At 40.0% G+C, this 17,688-nt stretch overlaps 2 protein-coding genes across 3 annotated transcripts; both read right to left on the minus strand.

Moving 5' to 3' along the window:
* Nucleotides 1-105: 105 nt before the first annotated feature.
* Nucleotides 106-6,192, minus strand: LOC145500619 (uncharacterized). The gene is made up of 5 exons (XM_081480142.1): nt 5,930-6,192; nt 5,131-5,248; nt 3,506-4,006; nt 1,970-2,000; nt 106-634 (listed from the first exon to the last, which is right to left on the minus strand). The coding sequence occupies exons 2-5, from the start codon at nt 5,217-5,219 to the stop codon at nt 209-211; spliced, it is 1,047 nt and encodes a 348-aa protein (XP_081336268.1). The 5' UTR covers nt 5,220-5,248; nt 5,930-6,192; the 3' UTR covers nt 106-208.
* A 2,420-nt stretch (nt 6,193-8,612) lies between these two features.
* LOC145500584 (uncharacterized) lies at nt 8,613-17,663 on the minus strand. 2 transcript variants are annotated; one of them, XM_081480107.1, is made up of 10 exons: nt 17,616-17,643; nt 15,693-15,735; nt 14,643-14,779; nt 13,743-14,002; nt 13,340-13,454; nt 12,826-12,948; nt 11,822-11,944; nt 11,125-11,170; nt 10,589-10,873; nt 8,613-9,426 (listed from the first exon to the last, which is right to left on the minus strand). In XM_081480107.1, exons 3-10 carry the CDS (start codon nt 14,728-14,730, stop codon nt 9,120-9,122), a joined length of 1,347 nt encoding a protein of 448 aa, XP_081336233.1. In that variant the 5' UTR covers nt 14,731-14,779; nt 15,693-15,735; nt 17,616-17,643; the 3' UTR covers nt 8,613-9,119. The 2 variants fall into 2 exon arrangements, with proteins under 2 accessions (XP_081336233.1, XP_081336240.1); XM_081480114.1 differs by lacking the exon at nt 14,643-14,779 and having other exon boundaries at nt 8,615-9,426; nt 17,616-17,663.
* Between the last annotated feature and the right edge of the window lie 25 nt (nt 17,664-17,688).

Consider the following 17,688-nt stretch of genomic DNA (forward strand, 5'->3'; position numbering starts at 1 on the left):
CGGTTCTTCTAGATCAACCTTCTTTTTTTGTCTTGTTTCAACTGACCAACGGCACTTTCCACGGCAAGTCTTATAAAACCATCAAACAAGCGTTAGTTTCATTGAAGTATTTTAATGACCATTAGCCATGAAAATCATTCCATTTTATATGTATCTCATGGTATATGATACCAAGTGTGGTATGGCAGAAAATTCTTATTAATAGAATTTATACCCATTTAGATCCTTCCTCAGGAGGTATCTCAGAAGTTCCCAGTGTTTCGCCACTTTTGCCTTTGGTCTCGTATCTTCCTGTCTTGAGAGTGTACTTGGTACCATCAGAATTCTCACACTCGCCAACAACCTGGTACACAAGTACTTCGTCGCCGGGATTCACCTCCACGCTGACTTCATGTTTCACTTCCTCAACACTGGTGGAGCTGGAGCTGCTGCTCCAGTCGAATCCCGTGGTCGCTGAGAGGCCAAGTTTCGCTGAAAATATTTTAAGTATGGAGGCGCCGAGTTCAGCGGACACAGTAAAGCTGGTACTTCCTCCAGATGATGTAGTCCTGGACGATGACGTTCCCTTGGTGATTGTTACTTTTAGACTAGCTTTATTTGGCTTGTTGTGTTTAAGTCTCGCCAAGAATTTATACTGTGGGATAGCAATGTAACAAAAACAAAGACAAGTGTAAGTGATCATGCACCAGATGGGTTATTAGTGTGCACTCGCAAGGGGTACCCGACCAGGAAATTGCAGAAATTGGGCAAAAAGTTTATTACTTTAGCAAGGGAAGATAAAGAGAGGGAGAGAGAGTTAATCCCTCATATAGGCCTTTTTCCATAGTAATCCATCCGAAGTTATTTTTAGAACACTCCTGCTTTTGGAAATCTCAGCCAATCGTGTGATACGGACTGACTCTGCTCGCGTGCACAGCCAAAGCGGGTTTAGTTACACGCCGTATTTTCATTCTCCACCAATTAAACATCCAACACAACGCACCCGTTAATATTAGGGAGCTTTAGCAATGACGACGGCGACGCTGGAGACGACGCCTTGTAAAAAATGGATTTATATTTTACCTTCCAATATCGCAACTGTGTTGAACTGTTCAGTGAGCCTATCTGTCTAAAAAAAAAGCTAAAAATGCAATGACAGCGTTCAATTCCAAGGAGAACAGGAAAAAATAGCCATTGCGGTTCACGTTCACCAAAATAAGTAGAACTTGGTCATTTCACGCTGTTGTTTGCAGATGACGGGTAAGAAATGTATAAAGATTCAAAACGTACGTGCAGAACCATTGTTCTGTCTATTAAACCTTTTGTTTGGAGACGTTCTCTTGGCGTCGCCTTCGTGGTACCATGTCTAAATAAAACTAATTTGATAATTGGGAAAATCCTTGGTAATGAGGCCTATATGCATTTTAATTCTCTTATCCTTCACCTTTATTTTATTTTAGACAATAGCTATTTTAGTGTGTAGCATCGCTGTATGCTCTAACGAATCGATCTTTTGCTGTTTTCCTTGAGTGTCCACATATTCAAGATATTATTTGTATTCGTTTTTTCGTTGTCACTTGCCTTCTCTATCAGAGAAGATTAGATTTAACACGGCTGTTACGTATGGAAAACATTCAATTCGATATCTAGGCCTAAGACTATTGAGCAAACTAACAAATAAAGAAAGATCGGCGACAAATCTCAAGCAGTTTAAGACCCACGTACGGAGGCTAGGTCTAGACAACATCCTAGATGGATGTAGTGGCTGCCACGTTTGTAACTCATAATTTTAATTTCTCTTATAGCACTTTTCTGTATATTATTTTCAGATAGCTCTAGTTAGGTGTCCCCCATTAGTAGTGGGGATTCTCCACTGCTAGATGTAATTGACACGGAAATAAAATCATTGTTGTTATTATTATTATTATGATTATTATTATTATTATTATTATTATTATTATTATTATCATCATCAAAGTGAAAATCATACCTTGTCGGTGGGTTCGCAATCTATCTTGCATCTTCAGAAAATGAAATAGAAAAAAAAAGATAACAAAATCAGGTTAACTTTAAATCATAGCCATCAAAACATACTATTCCGCATTCTCAAAGGTTTTTCTATAGAGGCAAGATAAAAAATAAAAACAGACACGTTTATTTGATGCATAGCCTCTTACAGGAACCTGTTTGCCTTGGTTTACCTGTTACTAGCTACGGTCCAAATTTTGCAATGTCTAACAAACGTCGTAAATGAATCGCAATCAATGAACCTTTGATCTAAATGCGTTCATTGCTCTGAATGCGTTCAATTGTACAAGTTATACTTTACCTTGGGGGGCGATTCCTTCAACTGGCTAAAAAGATTTGATGTACAAGGTTATACACTAACTGAATGTAAGCCTGGTATTCTGCAGCTGACAAGGTTTAAAACAAGACACGAGATAGTAAAACCTGAACTCACCCAGGGGAATAAGTAAAGCAAGCAAGGACTTCACCATATTCAAAATTAGGCGAATAAGAAACAGTTTAAGCAAGAGTTAACCATGGATCTTGAGGGAAGTAGAAGCCAAGAACGTGTATCAACTATCACGTCATAGAAATCGAGAGCGAATAATCTAATTGTTAAATAGAAACATGAGTGGAAGTTTGGGAGAACGAGAAATGCCGTGGGAACACGAGCCGCAGGCGAGCGTTTCCACAGCTTTTTCGAGTTCTCCCAAACTTTCACGAGTGTTTCTATAACTCGATCAAAACTCAGAGAGCATGTTTTCTATTTCTTTTAGAAAACACTGCGACGAAAAAAAGGAAAACAACTTGTTAACTTTGGTTATCAAAATATAAATTCTCTTTGCTCGCACCATCATTACGTCAAGAGCTCGTGCTAGTGCTGTGTTTCCATCGAGTTATAGCAACACGATTTTTAACCAATCAGTGCGCGTTAACATTAACAATGATTTTCTCATTGCATTACGCACATATCGGTTTGTAATAATCAGCAGTTCTTATTTATAACTGTTCCAAAATAACTTCCACAACATCCAAGTCATCAGGTGATACAAAGTCTGAAAGATTATCAAGGTATTTAACCTTGCATACTATGTAAATTTAAGAACATCACAAGAACGTTTTCAGTCTCAAATCGCAAAAAAATATAAGAACGTTCAGCCTCTGTTCTAAATTAGACCTTCTTATATACATATAAAAAAGAGTGTAACCCATATAGCTGGAGATTATTCGGTTTTTGCGGTATTAAAAGGCTAGGAATATTTCTACTCAACTCTGCATAGTATGCTAGTCCATTGCAGGGTTACCCTTGAATATTCCCGTGTTACCCATTTGTCCACTTAGATGAGGTGGGCCGGCACTTCTAGAGTAAAGTGCCTTGCCCAAGAACACAACACAATGACCCTGGCCAGGGCTCGAACTCAGACCGGTCGATCCAGAGTTCAACTGCTAAACCGTCAAGTCACCGCCTCGCTAACATTTTTATATCAAAATAGATTCAGATATAAATTACTGTACGTACATTGCCTCGTAAGTCGACGCTGTGTTGGCTTCAAAGTCTAATCTTCGATCTAATCCTGTGAATGTACAGGCGTCACTTTCCGCTTGACTTTTCCCACAGGAGTTGTAACAGAAGCAGTACTTGATGACTGTCTTTGCTTCGTCCTCGATGAGAGAACCTACGCAGGGCTCGAACTTTTTCACTATTTTACCAGGTTTGTCGTAGTCTCTTGTCCATTTTTCAAAACTGAAGGATCTGCACTCTTCCTGCAACTCGCCGACCTTCTTTCTATTCATGCTCTCACACGTTTTGCTGTGACTTCTGTACGGACTAGGAGCGCGATTACTAAAACACGAGAACGCCTTGCAATTTCCCCAGCTTTGAGCTGCTCCTCTGCAGTCCTCCCTTCCACCACATCGGAGATAATTCCCGGCCGAATCAGCTGCTATATAACAGTAAGTGGACTGTCGATTTCCCGGCGCGTTTCGGCAATTGTCCATGGCACAACGTCCCTCCATGCATCTAGGGAAGGCAATTTATCAAGACCTCGTCAGTTTAATATCAGCTAACGTTTGAAATACTACAGTGAAAGATGCTACCGGTCGAACCTCTATTAGGTGGCCACCCCTTATTAAGCGGCCAGTTATCAAAGTCCCGAGATTATTTTCAGTAAACTACTGCAAGACCCGTGTTAACCGGCCATCTCTCTTAGGCCGCGCTCCTTTTGATCAGCACCAAAAGGAGCGCGGCCTCTGAGGACGAGAATACCGGAAGAGAATGCCGAAAGTCATTGCTGACATCGCACAGCGTGATGGAAATGTGTTGTTCCTGTTTCATTAACACTAAATATAAATGCTTGAGATGCGAATTTGCCTGCTTGCAATAAATGTTCAGTGTTTGAAGAAAACGAGGACGTTGAGGGACAGACAGCCGGTAAAAGCGTTGCATACTGCGAGGCTTGTGACAGGGACCTAAAGAGAGCCGCGCCGGGTCTACCGTTATCTGAAAAGAAGAGTATCGGCATTTCGCTAGCAAGTCCTAGCAGTAACTAGTCGCGCATCGAGTGAATAGCACAGAGACACGTGCTTATTCCCGTGTTTTAATGAAGTGCAACTTGTGAAATAGGATCGACGCAGGCTCGACGTTTGCTACCACGCTGAAATTAAGTCGACTCGGCTTTGTCGCACCTATTTTTAATTTATTCGACGCGACTTGAATTCGACGTTTGCCCTAGGCCTTAGTTTGATTGTCACTGCTTCTACATTCTAACAGTTAAGGCAAAGGGGAAATTGCTTCCCAGTCGTAGGAGGTGTAACAGAGCTAGATTCTTCATAACATTACAAAACGTACTTGTTACTACAAAACTACAAAACGTAGTTCTAAGTTCTTATTTCCGAGTGCTCCCTCCATAATAAGTAATGTTACAGTATTATTTCTTTGGAATGACCTTTAATAATAATAATAATAATAATAATAATAATAAGTACAATTCAGGGAGTAATCACACGAGTAATTTCAAAATCGGACGAGCGCGAAGCGCAAGGCCTATTTGAAATCACGAGCAATTATGAGAAATTAATTATGAGAAGTTAGGAAATACACCTGGTTTGACCTATACTTTGATAGCTTGTGATAATGCCTCTTACCCGTAAGACCGTGATCCGTGCACAATGCAAGGCAGAAATATCTGCAATGTTAATACCAGAGCCTGTACAATGATCGCTTTTCTCAACATCTTGTTCCTCTTGTCTCACAGCTTTTTTTCTAAGGTGGCAGAAATACAAGACATGGCACAATACCATAGGTTAACTGATATTGCTTACTACAGCGGGTTTTCTGTTGAAAGCTGACAAAAGAAAGCAATGCCTAGTTGAAAACTGACACTATTGAAAAAATTGATCTATTTCCTTGACACTGGATACCAGTGAAAAAGGATGAACTTAAAACTGCTCCAAGGAAAGAGGGAGTTAGACTCGAAATTTCGGTAAGAACTCTTTTCTTGCTTGGAAGGGAATCAAATTAGAATAACAGTCAAAACTTAAAACATATTTAGAAATCGAATCAATGGCTACAAAAGGAAGGGTTAAACACATGTACAAACACCAATCCAGTAGATGATTGATTCAAATAAGTGTATTTTAAACTCAGAACTTATTCGTTAATGACTTGATTTTGTATCAAAAATTGTCTACAACCACTGTCAACGTTAACTTGACTAATATCAGAAAATGTACTGCGTGCCATTTCATGTCCCCTAAAACTATAACTTACAATTTCAACCGTTTATTCCAACTTTTTTCGTCGTCTACTGCTCGCATTTAAAGTGGTTTTTATCACATTTTGTCATACTGATGTAGCTTACATGTGTACAATTTTGTCTCAGTGTTTAAGCAATATACTTTTGTTAACATTACGTTACGTGATGAGGTCTGTACTAAAACTTACCGACTGGTTTTGATATCCTGATCAGCGGGACGCCGTGATGAAAATCCCCTTTAGTGGTTAAAAGTCGAGGTTTTTAAAACTGGCCATAAATAATAGAAACCACGCCACATGGCACAAAACCAATTAGAATTGTGAACCACACCATAGAGGCGAGTTAAGGGTGGAATGACCCAATCATTTTCTTTCATGCGTCAACTAATTATTCTCTGGTAATTGTCCCATCGACCAAAACGAGTTAATTACAAAGACAATTCGAGAAACAAGAAATAATTATCAAGAAAAAGTAACCAGAAATCTTGCCATTGCTTAAAGATTGATACTGAAACCGAATTTGGATATAGGTTGAAGTCTCAAAGCGTTTTGGTACATTGTGATGTTGGGAAACAACACAAAAAAAGTTAATTAATGTAACAAGTACTGACCATGGGCACCAGTCAGCTCACAATACCGTGACCAGGAGAGACAGGTAATGAATAGCTGAAGGTTACTTCCCACCTTCACCTTCCTTTCATTTGACAAAATTTAAGTCAGTCATTTCATCTTAAGTTTACACAACAAAAATATTAAAAATCGCAAAAAGCGGCCGAATTATTTAGAAACAAACGTATTTTCAAATAAAGTTAATGAACCAGGAAGGTGTCATAATCGCTTAAAAAGACGAAACCGCGAGGGGAAATTTTCGCCAACTGGCGCGCGTACGAATTTTTTTCCGAAGGGTGGGAAGAAACCTTAGCAGTGGAATTTCCAATATTAATTTAAAACAGTAATTTGCTTTTTCTAAAGGCCAGCCCAATAACATGTTTCCTTTCCTATCGCGAGACGAGCATTTTCCCTAGATCCCTGGTAAATGTCACTTTTTCTTTCTTCTTCCCCATTAAAAAATGTCATTTTTCCCTAAAATGTTTTGTCAAAGTTACGTTTAATTGTAAAGATATCCCTTGTTTCCTCAAATTAATCTATAAATATCCCTTGGTCCCTTGAAATAAATGATGTCCCCACGTTCCCTCAAAGCCCTGGAAACCTTCATCGACGGTCGATGGCAAACGAAGAATTTTATTGGGATGACGACAACGATACCAACAAGAAAATGCAACCGTTGAGGAAAACGGGAGAGTTTGAACTCGCGGAATTAATCACTGTTACGGCAAACAACGGGACGAAAGAAGCGATATATTGGCCAACTACAGTCGCTACGTTTCAAAAGGAAAGTACAGTTTGTGTAAACCATTTAAACTTGAAAAGGCGACACATCAGGTGTGCGAATTTGACTTTACAGGTGAAGTTTTTGTTGTGGATTTTTGTTGAGCACATCTCTACGGTTAAATAGCCTGTATTTTGACTTCATTGCCTGGGTAAATGTTATTTGTTTTACTTAAGCTGAGTTTACAGCGTTTTTCATTGTTAACCCAGATTCCAGCAAGTTTCCTTGAAAAATGCGAGTACTTATTTGAATAAAATTATTTCTTGTTGTAAACGTGACACACCTGCCACTGATTAATTCCTTATTTCTTTTCCCGAAAAAATAACGTAAAACTAAGGAACGTTTTCTCTTTCAATTCGTTTGCTGGCTTCATAAAGGCCCTCGAGCAGATTTGAACCGACTTAGCTGGATTTTGGCTCCGGGAAAGTGAGTCAGATTACGACAATTCAAATTATTCTTTTTTATATTTGTCAAACCAGACAGCTAGACTTACGGTTAACAAAGAGAGAGAGAGAGCGATGGGAAAAAAGCCTTTTGTTGACATGGCCATGGCAGACAATAAAAGATTGTTTGGGGGACGGACTAGTCGATAGCTAAAAGGATAGTGCCGACTGAAAAGTGAAGAGGTAGAGTTTGAACTCGCAAAAGTGATTCTTCTAACATCAACAAAAATAAAAAGAAAAGAACTTTGTCGATCGGCCGTCAACAGGTCTTAAGTCAAGGAAGGAATGAAAATTTGACTAACAATCAACAAGTCTGGTGTTTCAATTGTACTGTACGGGTAAAGTTGTAGTTTGTCGTATTTGTTGTGAACTTAACTTGTCAGATGAATTTCCAGCTGACCTAAGTGCATTTTGAATTTTCACTTTTTACTTGTCAGTGTTTTCCTCCCCGTTAACCAAGATTTCATAAATTTTTATTCAAAACGGCAAAGTCATTTGAACTTCGTTACGCAGGCATAGTTTGTTTCGGTTGTCAATTTACAAGTACAAAAGATTCAATAATCTGCTTACTAGTGTAAAAAGGTAGGATATCACCTCGGATTTACATCGTCTAGGCGATCTAGGAGGAATCTGGCTATCTGGCTATTACGCACCATTACGAAAGTTCCACCCAAATCTTCGCATGTTTAACTGTTTTGAAACTTTCGCTGTAATTAGATAACGAACATCTCATCTTAGGAGCGCACTGAATAAACCAAGGGATCATCGCACTTATTTTGGAGTTATTGAAGCGTCTTGAAGACCCTATTGCTTGTAGAAGCTTTAGTCAATGAACGTGATATCCTCCCCGCTGCTTTCTGCGAGAAAATAAGTCTAATGAAGGTCACAAGATAAGGTTGGATTTGTTCAAAATAACAACGGACTTAAACTTCGGTTAACAAATACTTCTTTCTATCTTAGGCGACCGTGTTTAAGGGCATGAGACCATAAGATTTTTCGTCTTTCGCCATGATGTAATGTACTTCTGCTACCCGTTACAACAACAATGATTAGAAGAAAATTTTTTTGCCAATTTTTCTAAATTTTTATTGATACTGTAATTACATAGTGCGAAGTTTACTTATTTTCCCAGATATGGAATTAGAGTGCTCGGTAAAGATTGTCTGACCCAAAGCATTTTTACATAAAATAGAGGTCGTGAAATTTGTAGTTGGTACGTGTGCTGCAAATTTAATTTTAGCCACAATTAAATGGCCAATTATCTCTATGAGACTCTTCATTCACCGCCAGTCTGAAAAAGGAAGCCTTTCAGGTGAAGCCTCCCTGCTTAGTCCACCATAGAGAGAACCCCTCCTCTAGGGGCTGTCTTGTTCAGGAGCCCTCATCCTAGGTCCTATGCGGGCTCCTTATTTTGTGGGTCAGCGTGGAGTGCAGGATGTGTGTGGGCCATTTGGGCGATAAAATGCTGTTGCAGATCGAATGGGCAAACAGAACACCTGGAAAGTATGCTGAGTATTCCCATTTTTCTGGTGCTTCTCACGTTTAATCAAGAAAAGAGAGTATTGTAAAGTGCGTGACTCTGAACCCACGCCTCCATAAGTTCGTGTTCTGGAAGCTCGCGATTAAAGATCACCAGGTCACTTAGGTAGGCCTGGATTGTATCTCCAGTGTCTATTCTTAAGCCAATGCTGTAAACTGAACGCCCTGAATTCCTAAAATCGAGATTTACATTTCCATCAACGGCAGTTTCAAATTTCTTCTCTCCGTTTGCATACAGTTTAAGTTTTCCACTGGACCCGCGTTTCCAACTCATTGCTACGTGAATCCATTCATTTCTTGGAACGATGATTTCACTGCGCAAGAGAACGAGTCGAAATCACGTTAACTTAAGTGATGACAATACGAATTCTTTAAGAACAAAACTACCATAAGGCGACCACAAAGTAAGAAAATGATCGGCCACGTTAATCGTATTTAGATCAGGCATTTTTCATCTTCCGCGACCGCGCTTAAGGGGCAGGGGGAAAGGGGGGAAAGGGGCAGGGGGAAAGGGAGAAAGGGGGAGAGGAGAGGGGGAGAGGAGGAGGGGGAGAGGGGGAGTTTGATAGGGAAGGAGGAGGGTTGAAGGCGGAGGGCAGAGGGGAGAAGGGGACCGGGGGGGGGGGCGAATTCCGTCATTAGTAAATTTAAGAATATTTAAGCCATGATTATTAAAATTTAACGGTATATAGCTCGTCCAGTAATGTTTCCTTTGAGGCAGGTAACAGGAGATGAGTTTGAACAAGAGATTATCAAGGTACTTACCTTGGTAATCTCTTGGTTTGAACCATAAATCCTGATCCGCGGTTTCCCAAAATAATGCAGCCTTGAGTACAAGAACCATTTGAGGCGAAAATATACACGGACATTTGTCCGCGGGCACCATCCATTCCGAGACGCGAGCTGTTTTCTGAGAACGAAGCTACAGGAACTTCAATCTTCGACGAACAGATCCCGGGCCAAATACCTGTACATATGATTGCCCCAAGGGGACGTTACGTTGTTGTCTCTTTATGCATTCTCCAGTTTTGTCTGCGTAACGCCTGTGACGAAGTCCTCCCTCGCATCGTCCTGCCCGTAGAATCTACAATCTACCCACTTTCCTCAATTTCAGTAACTGCTTGACTACTGAGTTCAAAATAGACTTTTGTGATCGAGTGGTGAGAGTTTGTGGCGCAGTGGTGAGAGTGCTTGCCTCTCACCAATGTGGCCCGGGTTCGATTCCGTCCCGGTGCCATATCTGGGTTGAGTTGTTTGTTCGTTCCTGCGTTGCTCCGAGGGTTTTTCATCGGGTTTTCCGTTTTTTCTCCCTCCACAAAGACAATATATTCAAATTCCAATTCCACCAGGATAGAGGACTTGCATGAAAACCAGCTAAGGCTGATGTGGCTTTCTCTCTAAATATTGTAATTTATTTATTTATTTATTTATTTTATTTATGACATACTGTACATGTATACGAGTCAGCTGGCTTACCTCCGGCAAAATGCGAAAACAGGTACATTACCGGTAGCACTCCATGCACCGGAACAGAGTCTACCATTAGGATCAATGCCCAAGCCGAATGACTGACTAGCCGGCCAATCACCGTAAATCAGCTGACGGTTCCCTTGTATCCCCAACAGCTTGATCCACACGGCAATAGTCAGGTCTGTGCTGTGGACTGGAAGAGCTGGTGTTTCAGCGTACGACAATGGCTTGCCATCGAGTTTCAGAACTGTAATCCCGTCCTGACCGTCGAACTTTGCAGTCGCACTTAACCTGCGAGAAAAGTTGAACTTAACGTTTTTTTTTTTCCCTATTTGTACATGTTTCAGATGTAAGCACGGTAACACAGGGGCGGATCCAGGAATTCCTGAAAGGGGGGTTAGGTTGTACACTTCAATGACTTTCGACGCCATCAGCGTGGGTGGTGAGCGCCGCTGGCGCGAGCGTCTAGATCAGAGGGGTCAGGGGTCATACACTCCGGAAATGTTTTTCCGATTTTACCCTTTAAAAAATGAGTTTCTTACCTGAGAAGTCTGTCCGTACCATTGAGCGTCCAGTGGAAAGGAAAGCCTACAAATTGGCAAACGATCGATTAATACCTTTGAGTCTGTACCGGCTAGGTGCAAAATGGATACCTTCGAATCTCATCCTGGATTCTGTAGCATTACCCATTGAAAGGAATACTAGCGATCACATCTACGGTATTCTTATTTCTACTCGTGCGTGGAGAAAGGCACCCTGAGTTAAGCCAATGAACACAACACAGTGACATGGTGCAGTAAACCCTTGAACCTGCGCAGCTCGCCTCAGAGTCCACCGCGACGCTTACCATCAGGCTGTGGCGCCTCTGACTTTAACTTCTTTGTCCATAAGTACGTACAAAATATAGGCTTGAAATATCTTTACGGAAAGTTCAATGAAATAAAGTGAAATACCGTTTTCTCGAACCCTGGACTTTTAGAAACTCCCGATAACTCGCTCCAAAAGTCGTTTCCCTCAGTCCAACACTAAGTTTTACCCTCGATCTCTCGAACTACCCGATCTTTCTAACCAGTTTTCATTTCCCTTGGAGGTTCGAGAATCCAGATTTCATTGTATTTCGTAACAATTTAACGTCACCATAACAAACCGCAATTTTTTTAGTCCTCTCCCTACTTTTCTTGCTTAGCCATAACTTCTATCACTTAGTTTAATAGCCACAAAAGAGAAGCCGGTTCATACCAACGCATGTGCCTCCATCCCGGATCTCCTCCTCAGAACAAGAGCACGTGAAACTACTAATCGTGTTCACACAAGCCTCAGCGGAGTTACAGTTGTGTTCGTCCCTTGAGCATTCATCTTTATCTGTTCGGAAATATTTGCAAACAATGCATCTTAGTTTCTATGACGATACCACACGTTTAATGAATCAGCGATAGCTTCACCAAGTGATCAATGTTAGTAAGTCAATGCCTGCTTGTCTGCATATACACAGGTGAAAATGATTGAAATGATCTTTACAGAAGTAATATCACGGGTGACAAATTCCTCCTTAATTTTGGCGCGGAATTATATAGATTTAATTTATGATTTCACGTGCGAATTTATAAAATTGCCATGGCAACGTTTGGCGCAAAATTTTTCGATGTAATATACAAGTCAAAAACCCACGATTATTTTTTTAGCGTAATTTGTCACCCATGATACTAAAAGGTAATCAAATGGTAAACTAGTAAAATCAAGAAATAATTTCACTTGCAGTTTGAAAAAACACGCGTGAAATTATTTTCTAATTTCACTCGTCTCCATTTGACTACCCATATACCAAATGGGTTTTAAAATGAAAGCGTCAACGTGATCCGAGGTTGTGTCCTCGTGTACCGGTTAACGAAAATTGCGTGACCAAGTACCGGTTAACGAAAATTGAAAATTGAGGACACAACCTGATCCGAACTCATGTTCTTTGCCGGCGATACCTGTGTGGTGCTCTACCAACTGAGCCACTAAGCCTTGATACTCGAGTGCGGGTACTCCACAGACAGGAAATTAGAACCTAGCATTATCCTGTTCCCAACGTATCAAGGGATTCGTAGCTCAGCTTGTAAAGAAACTGAACGTTATGTTGAAATTTCAGAACAAGTATTTTCAGTCATAACGTCTGAGAGAAAAACCAATGAGGAACTAATCAGGCATTTAATCATACGTAATAATCAGTGTTTATGTTTGCCATTTGGTAATTTCCGCACCTTGACAAGTTTTGCCGTCGCCCTGATATCCGTCATGGCAAGTACAAATAAACGAGCCTTCGGTGTTCTTGCAGTCTGCTTCAGCAGCACAGTCATGCGTATTAGCCACACATTCATCTATATCTAGAAACACAACGGATACGCTTAGCAAAAAGAATGGGATGTGTTTGCCGTGGAAACTAAGGGCTTCAGACAACTTCATAACTATTCTCCCTTGAAAACTAAGGGGTTTGACTGACCTTGGTCCAACAGAGGGTGAAACCATTCTATGTTGTGTCCAAGTTGGCAGAAGCCATCTGACTTAGAGGGGGCAAAATTGCTATACTTCATTGCTGTACTTCAGTTTTCTGTTGGTGGCAAGACATTCATGCACTCTTTTCTTTCAATAACTGATACATCGCTGCCCAAATAAAAGAAAAGCTATTGCAACCACATCAATCAGAAACGATCAGGTACACATCAGATCCCGAGGTTGTAACGGCCAATTTTTGCATATTTAAACTATCAACTCTACCTTCGGTGCAGGTACTTCCGGTAAAACCAGAATCTGGACAACGGCAGGAATATTTCCCCGCGTTGCCAAAAGACAAACATGATTGCTTCTCTGGACAAGGAGCACCACAGGGATTCTGTCAAAAGATGAAACAATCCAACGTAAGGCAATGTCTCAGTTCCTAACTACCAACGCAATATGAAATTGTGGTTCACACAAATTTTCCGACGAATGATTTCATGAATATTTTTCCCGATTTCGCAAGATTATCGCTGACCTATAGAGCATCGTCAATGTCATTCCAGTGGTTTTAATTTCACTAAATACTTTCCTAATATGACAAACTTTGTTGAGAACTTTCCCGCACTGCTCTGTCAAGAAGAATAAACTCACACGAGAAACTGCCTCTGTGTTATAAACTTACCACTGAGGAACGGTAAATGAAACCAGGTCTAGACACTAGATGCTCCGGGTGTAATACATGGTGAGAGCTGCTCAGTTCACAAACTCTTCTCCCTTCTTCTCCCACCTGAGGTGGTCCAAGGTTGTAGGATTTACAGGAATCATCCAGAAAACACTTCCATTGACACAGTTCTTCGTCTTGTACGGTTACGTTTCTGACGATGCTTTTGTTGAGAGCTTTGTCTTTAAAAACGCCCACGAAAGCCAGTTCGCGACAAAGCTCTGGGTCGAAAAAAAAAAAACAGTGACAGTAAATTCATTCTTGGTTTTCTGTAAATATTTCTTTAAAATTACGCGCTAACAGACAAATCGGACGATCGACTCAGTAAAAGCTCGATATGTTTGTAAAACAAAAACTCACACAGTCGTCCCAACAGTTTGAATTTCTGTAACAGCTCTCTTAGCCCTGTCCATGCCACACCACGCCGGAGAAATTTGCAAACGGTGTTATCAATCTGAAAACGCATCAAATGTTTTCTGTCCACACTACGCCGGAGACATTGAAAATGTAACAATCACCGCTCATTTTGGATTCGTGTTTGAGAAAAACTCGGGCAGAGAAATCACAGGATTATCGTAATGTCTTCGTTTTCGAAATGCTCCGTTTTCAAAACGTTTTCCGTCCACACTAAAACGGAAAGCTGGCTTTTCAAATTCCTCCAAGCTCCGCGCTTTCGTGACGGATTAGTGTGGACGGTAGGCCTAACCGTAGAAATAAAGCGACGTTGTCAAATTTCTCGGGCTTAGTGTGGACGGTGCCTTACTATAGTGGTTACATTTATGTGTAAATTTATAGAAACATTAGCCAAGAGTAAAGACAATTTCAATTTCAAGTCGACACCTATTACGTAAAATCGCTAACCTTGGGTTGCAGCTGTGATACAGTGAAGCCAAATTACCCAAACAAGCAACATTGAAGTTTCTAGAACCGAAGGATAACGGCATCTCATGTTTTGTAGAGTGTTCTGGCCTGTGAAATCACAACCTTCTGTGGGAGAACTGACAAAAAAGGCTACGTTTCGCGTTTTTCCTCCCAAGTCGTAGAGAATAACTTCCTTGCGTGCGCTTAGCACGCCACCAACTTTGGAAAAACAATTGTTATTTTGGACTGTTGGTAATTAATTTTTTATAAATAGAATCCAGTTTAAATTTTAAAAAAGGCAGCGTGAAAAACATATTTAAGACGATAAGAAGTGAAAGCAAATCAACATTTTTTTTCTTTTTCAGATTTACAAGCCTGGAAATGTAAAGACTATTTTTGTTCGGATAATCTCACTTTAGAAATTGAGGTCCGCAATGCTAGAGTATGAGTTGTAGAGGGTATGATGTGAACAAAGTTTAGTAGTAATATCTTCATAACAATAAAACTACTATAAATAGGAACGCTTATATTCAGTTTCAATACAAAAGCTTCATTTTCTGAATTCGGTCACGCTGTGAAACTTCCTTGCTTAAAAGATAATCTTCTTTTAAGAATGATCTAATACAATATATATTTTTTAACAAAACACAACAGCAACATGTTCTGCAGTTTGCAGGTAAAATAATGAGAACGTTAGTGATCGAACAGGTGAGGTTTCGTATTATAAATTTACAACTTTTGCACATATTAAATAAACGATAAACATTGTTACTGACAGTGCTATAATGCAAAGAAGAGACCATGTTCGTATTCTCGGTATGGACTGGAACTAGCTTACAATAAAGGCTCATGCGGGGGAATATCATTAAAAAGAAATAAATGTCATTTGCATCTGAAAAGACTCCCCGCATTAGCCTCACTTGCAAGCTAGTTCCAGTCCAATACCGGGAATATGAATATGACCTGATGTCAGCGCTGCCACTCGGCACTGTTTTGATTCCTTTGTGATATCTTTTTTCACACTATGACTCACTATGTGTTTTCACTCACTTGATTGATCTGTGCACTGAACAAGCATCTCTTTCTAAAACGCCTGTAGGTGAAATAATAGACAAATCATAATTTTTCCGGATTCTTTTAGTGATATATCAAATACGAAAGACCGTGTTTGACCACATTTCCAAACACCAAAAAGAGCTTGAAAATATGACGCGTAGAGGAGTATTTTTGACGAACTTCGAGGTGTTTGGAAATGTGGTTAAACACTCTCTTGAGTGTTAAATACATCTTCTCAATCGAAATTAACATAAAACTAAGGAGAAAATGAAAAAATAAAATCGTAAAATCTATGCTAATTAAGCTCAGATATCCAAACACCGCCACGGTCATGATTTCCTTTGTTTAAACTAGATGAATTATTAATGGCTTAAGAAGGCTAATTTCCATATGATGGCTGGGAAAATAGGTCAGCGATGGTCGCGATCACCTGGGAACGAACAAAACTGCAGCGAGCTAGCGATTGTTGCGATTATGGGAACCAGTCTCCAGAGATAGCAGCGATCATTACAATGAAAAAGATACCAAAATAAAGTGCGTCATTACTCGATCCAGGTCCTTTCGGGCATTTTTTATATTGTTTACCAGTAATTGTAAACAGTTTCTAGCTTTTTTCAAAAGCTACAAATAAATTGCCGCTCATGAACTTTTTTGTTCGGCTCTGCTTTTTGCATTGATTTTTGGGCGGTTTTCTAAGTTTTCTTCATGCTGTTGCCAGCGGGAGGGTATCTGTGCTGGTGCCCTAGCGCTACTCCGGCCTTTTATAATATCCGGCCTCTGTTGTCAGTTTCTTTCATTATTAAAGGTACTTTCTCAAAGTATTCGTTAGCCTTGGCATAATCACTTACAGATTGCGAAACAGTTTCAAGGCTTTCTGAGCACGGGACTTCTCCATTTTGTCAGGTGACTTTGTGCCGACTGCTTTCTCTTTCTTTTGGCGAAATTTGAAAATATTCTGATCATGGGGTTCAGAGCCACCATAAAGTTTTGAAACTTTGAAGTGGCTCTGAGCCCTACGAACAGATATTTTTTCAAACTTTGCCAAAAGTGGCGTCTTATTATACTAATTAAAATTTTATAATATAAAAAAAATTTCACCGTGTTAGCAGGTCATACTGCTGCTATGGTAACCTATTGTGTCACAAAAATGATAATATCGTGTTTACCAATGATTGGGCAGTTTTTTGACCCCATGATTGTAGCATCAAGTGATAAAGAGTGGTTGAAACGACCCATCAAAATCTAAACGCTGGAAACAGTTTTGAGCTATCTTAAGGTCATTCCCCAGTATTGCATTGCGCATCCTTACTGCGCATAATTTATGGCGTCATTAGCGCGCGTTCGTGCACGCGCACATTGAAAACATGGCGGATTTCCCGTGATATTGAGTTCCGTCAGTTGAAAAATGGCTATAGCTCACTAACGAGCTCGGGCACCCCAAATTTTGTTCCAGTCATTTTAATCAACTAATCATTAGCTTTGCGTTAGAAAAGACTGATCTGATTTCTATGTTTGAAAATTGAAGAAATAAGAAAAATAGCAGCTGCAGTGTAGTCTTTTCTATTTTGCAGTTTGATAGCCGTGGCAGGCAATTTGGTTCCAATATTTTAACAAGGATTCAGCTGTCTGTCAAAATCAAACTTAAAACGTTTATTTGTGTCCGACACAAGTATTGGCTGTAGTTTGAGGCGTGTTCTCATGAGTCTGGGCTCACAAAGAGTTTACAATAACTTGGGATACATTCTTGTAATAAGCATTAAATAACGCTAAAATGGGACATTTTCAATGCCTCACTGCTCCTTAACGAGCATGGGCACCCCCCTTTTTTATTTTATAATTTAAGTTCTCATATGATAAATATTCATTGGACAAAGTTTGAACAAAAATCTATGTGCAATTTTATTTCAGGGGAATTACCTTACATTGCTCCCCAAAACTCCTAAGTTTCTGTAAATATTGTTTCTCTTTCTCTAACACTAATGTGCTCCTT

The sequence above is a fragment of the Orbicella franksi genome, chromosome 1, assembly GCF_964199315.1.
Source record: "Orbicella franksi chromosome 1, jaOrbFran1.1, whole genome shotgun sequence".
Taxonomy (NCBI): domain Eukaryota; kingdom Metazoa; phylum Cnidaria; class Anthozoa; order Scleractinia; family Merulinidae; genus Orbicella; species Orbicella franksi.

Bases quoted from the DNA above. Each gene is read 5' to 3' on its own strand.
- LOC145500619 (XM_081480142.1), bottom strand. From the start codon at position 5,219: ATGTTGAGAAAAGCGATCATTGTACAGGCTCTGGTATTAACATTGCAG. The intron at 4,007-5,130 runs GTAAGAGGCATT...TGCCTTCCCTAG, and splicing joins CACGGATCACGGTCTTACGG to ATGCATGGAGGGACGTTGTG. The intron at 635-1,969 runs GTATGATTTTCA...GCTATCCCACAG, and splicing joins ATTGCGAACCCACCGACAAG to TATAAATTCTTGGCGAGACT.
- LOC145500584 (XM_081480107.1), bottom strand. From the start codon at position 14,730: ATGAGATGCCGTTATCCTTCGGTTCTAGAAACTTCAATGTTGCTTGTT. The intron at 13,455-13,742 runs GTAAGTTTATAA...ATCTTTTGACAG, and splicing joins TCATTTACCGTTCCTCAGTG to AATCCCTGTGGTGCTCCTTG. The intron at 11,945-12,825 runs GTGCGGAAATTA...ATTTCCGAACAG, and splicing joins CGACGGCAAAACTTGTCAAG to ATAAAGATGAATGCTCAAGG.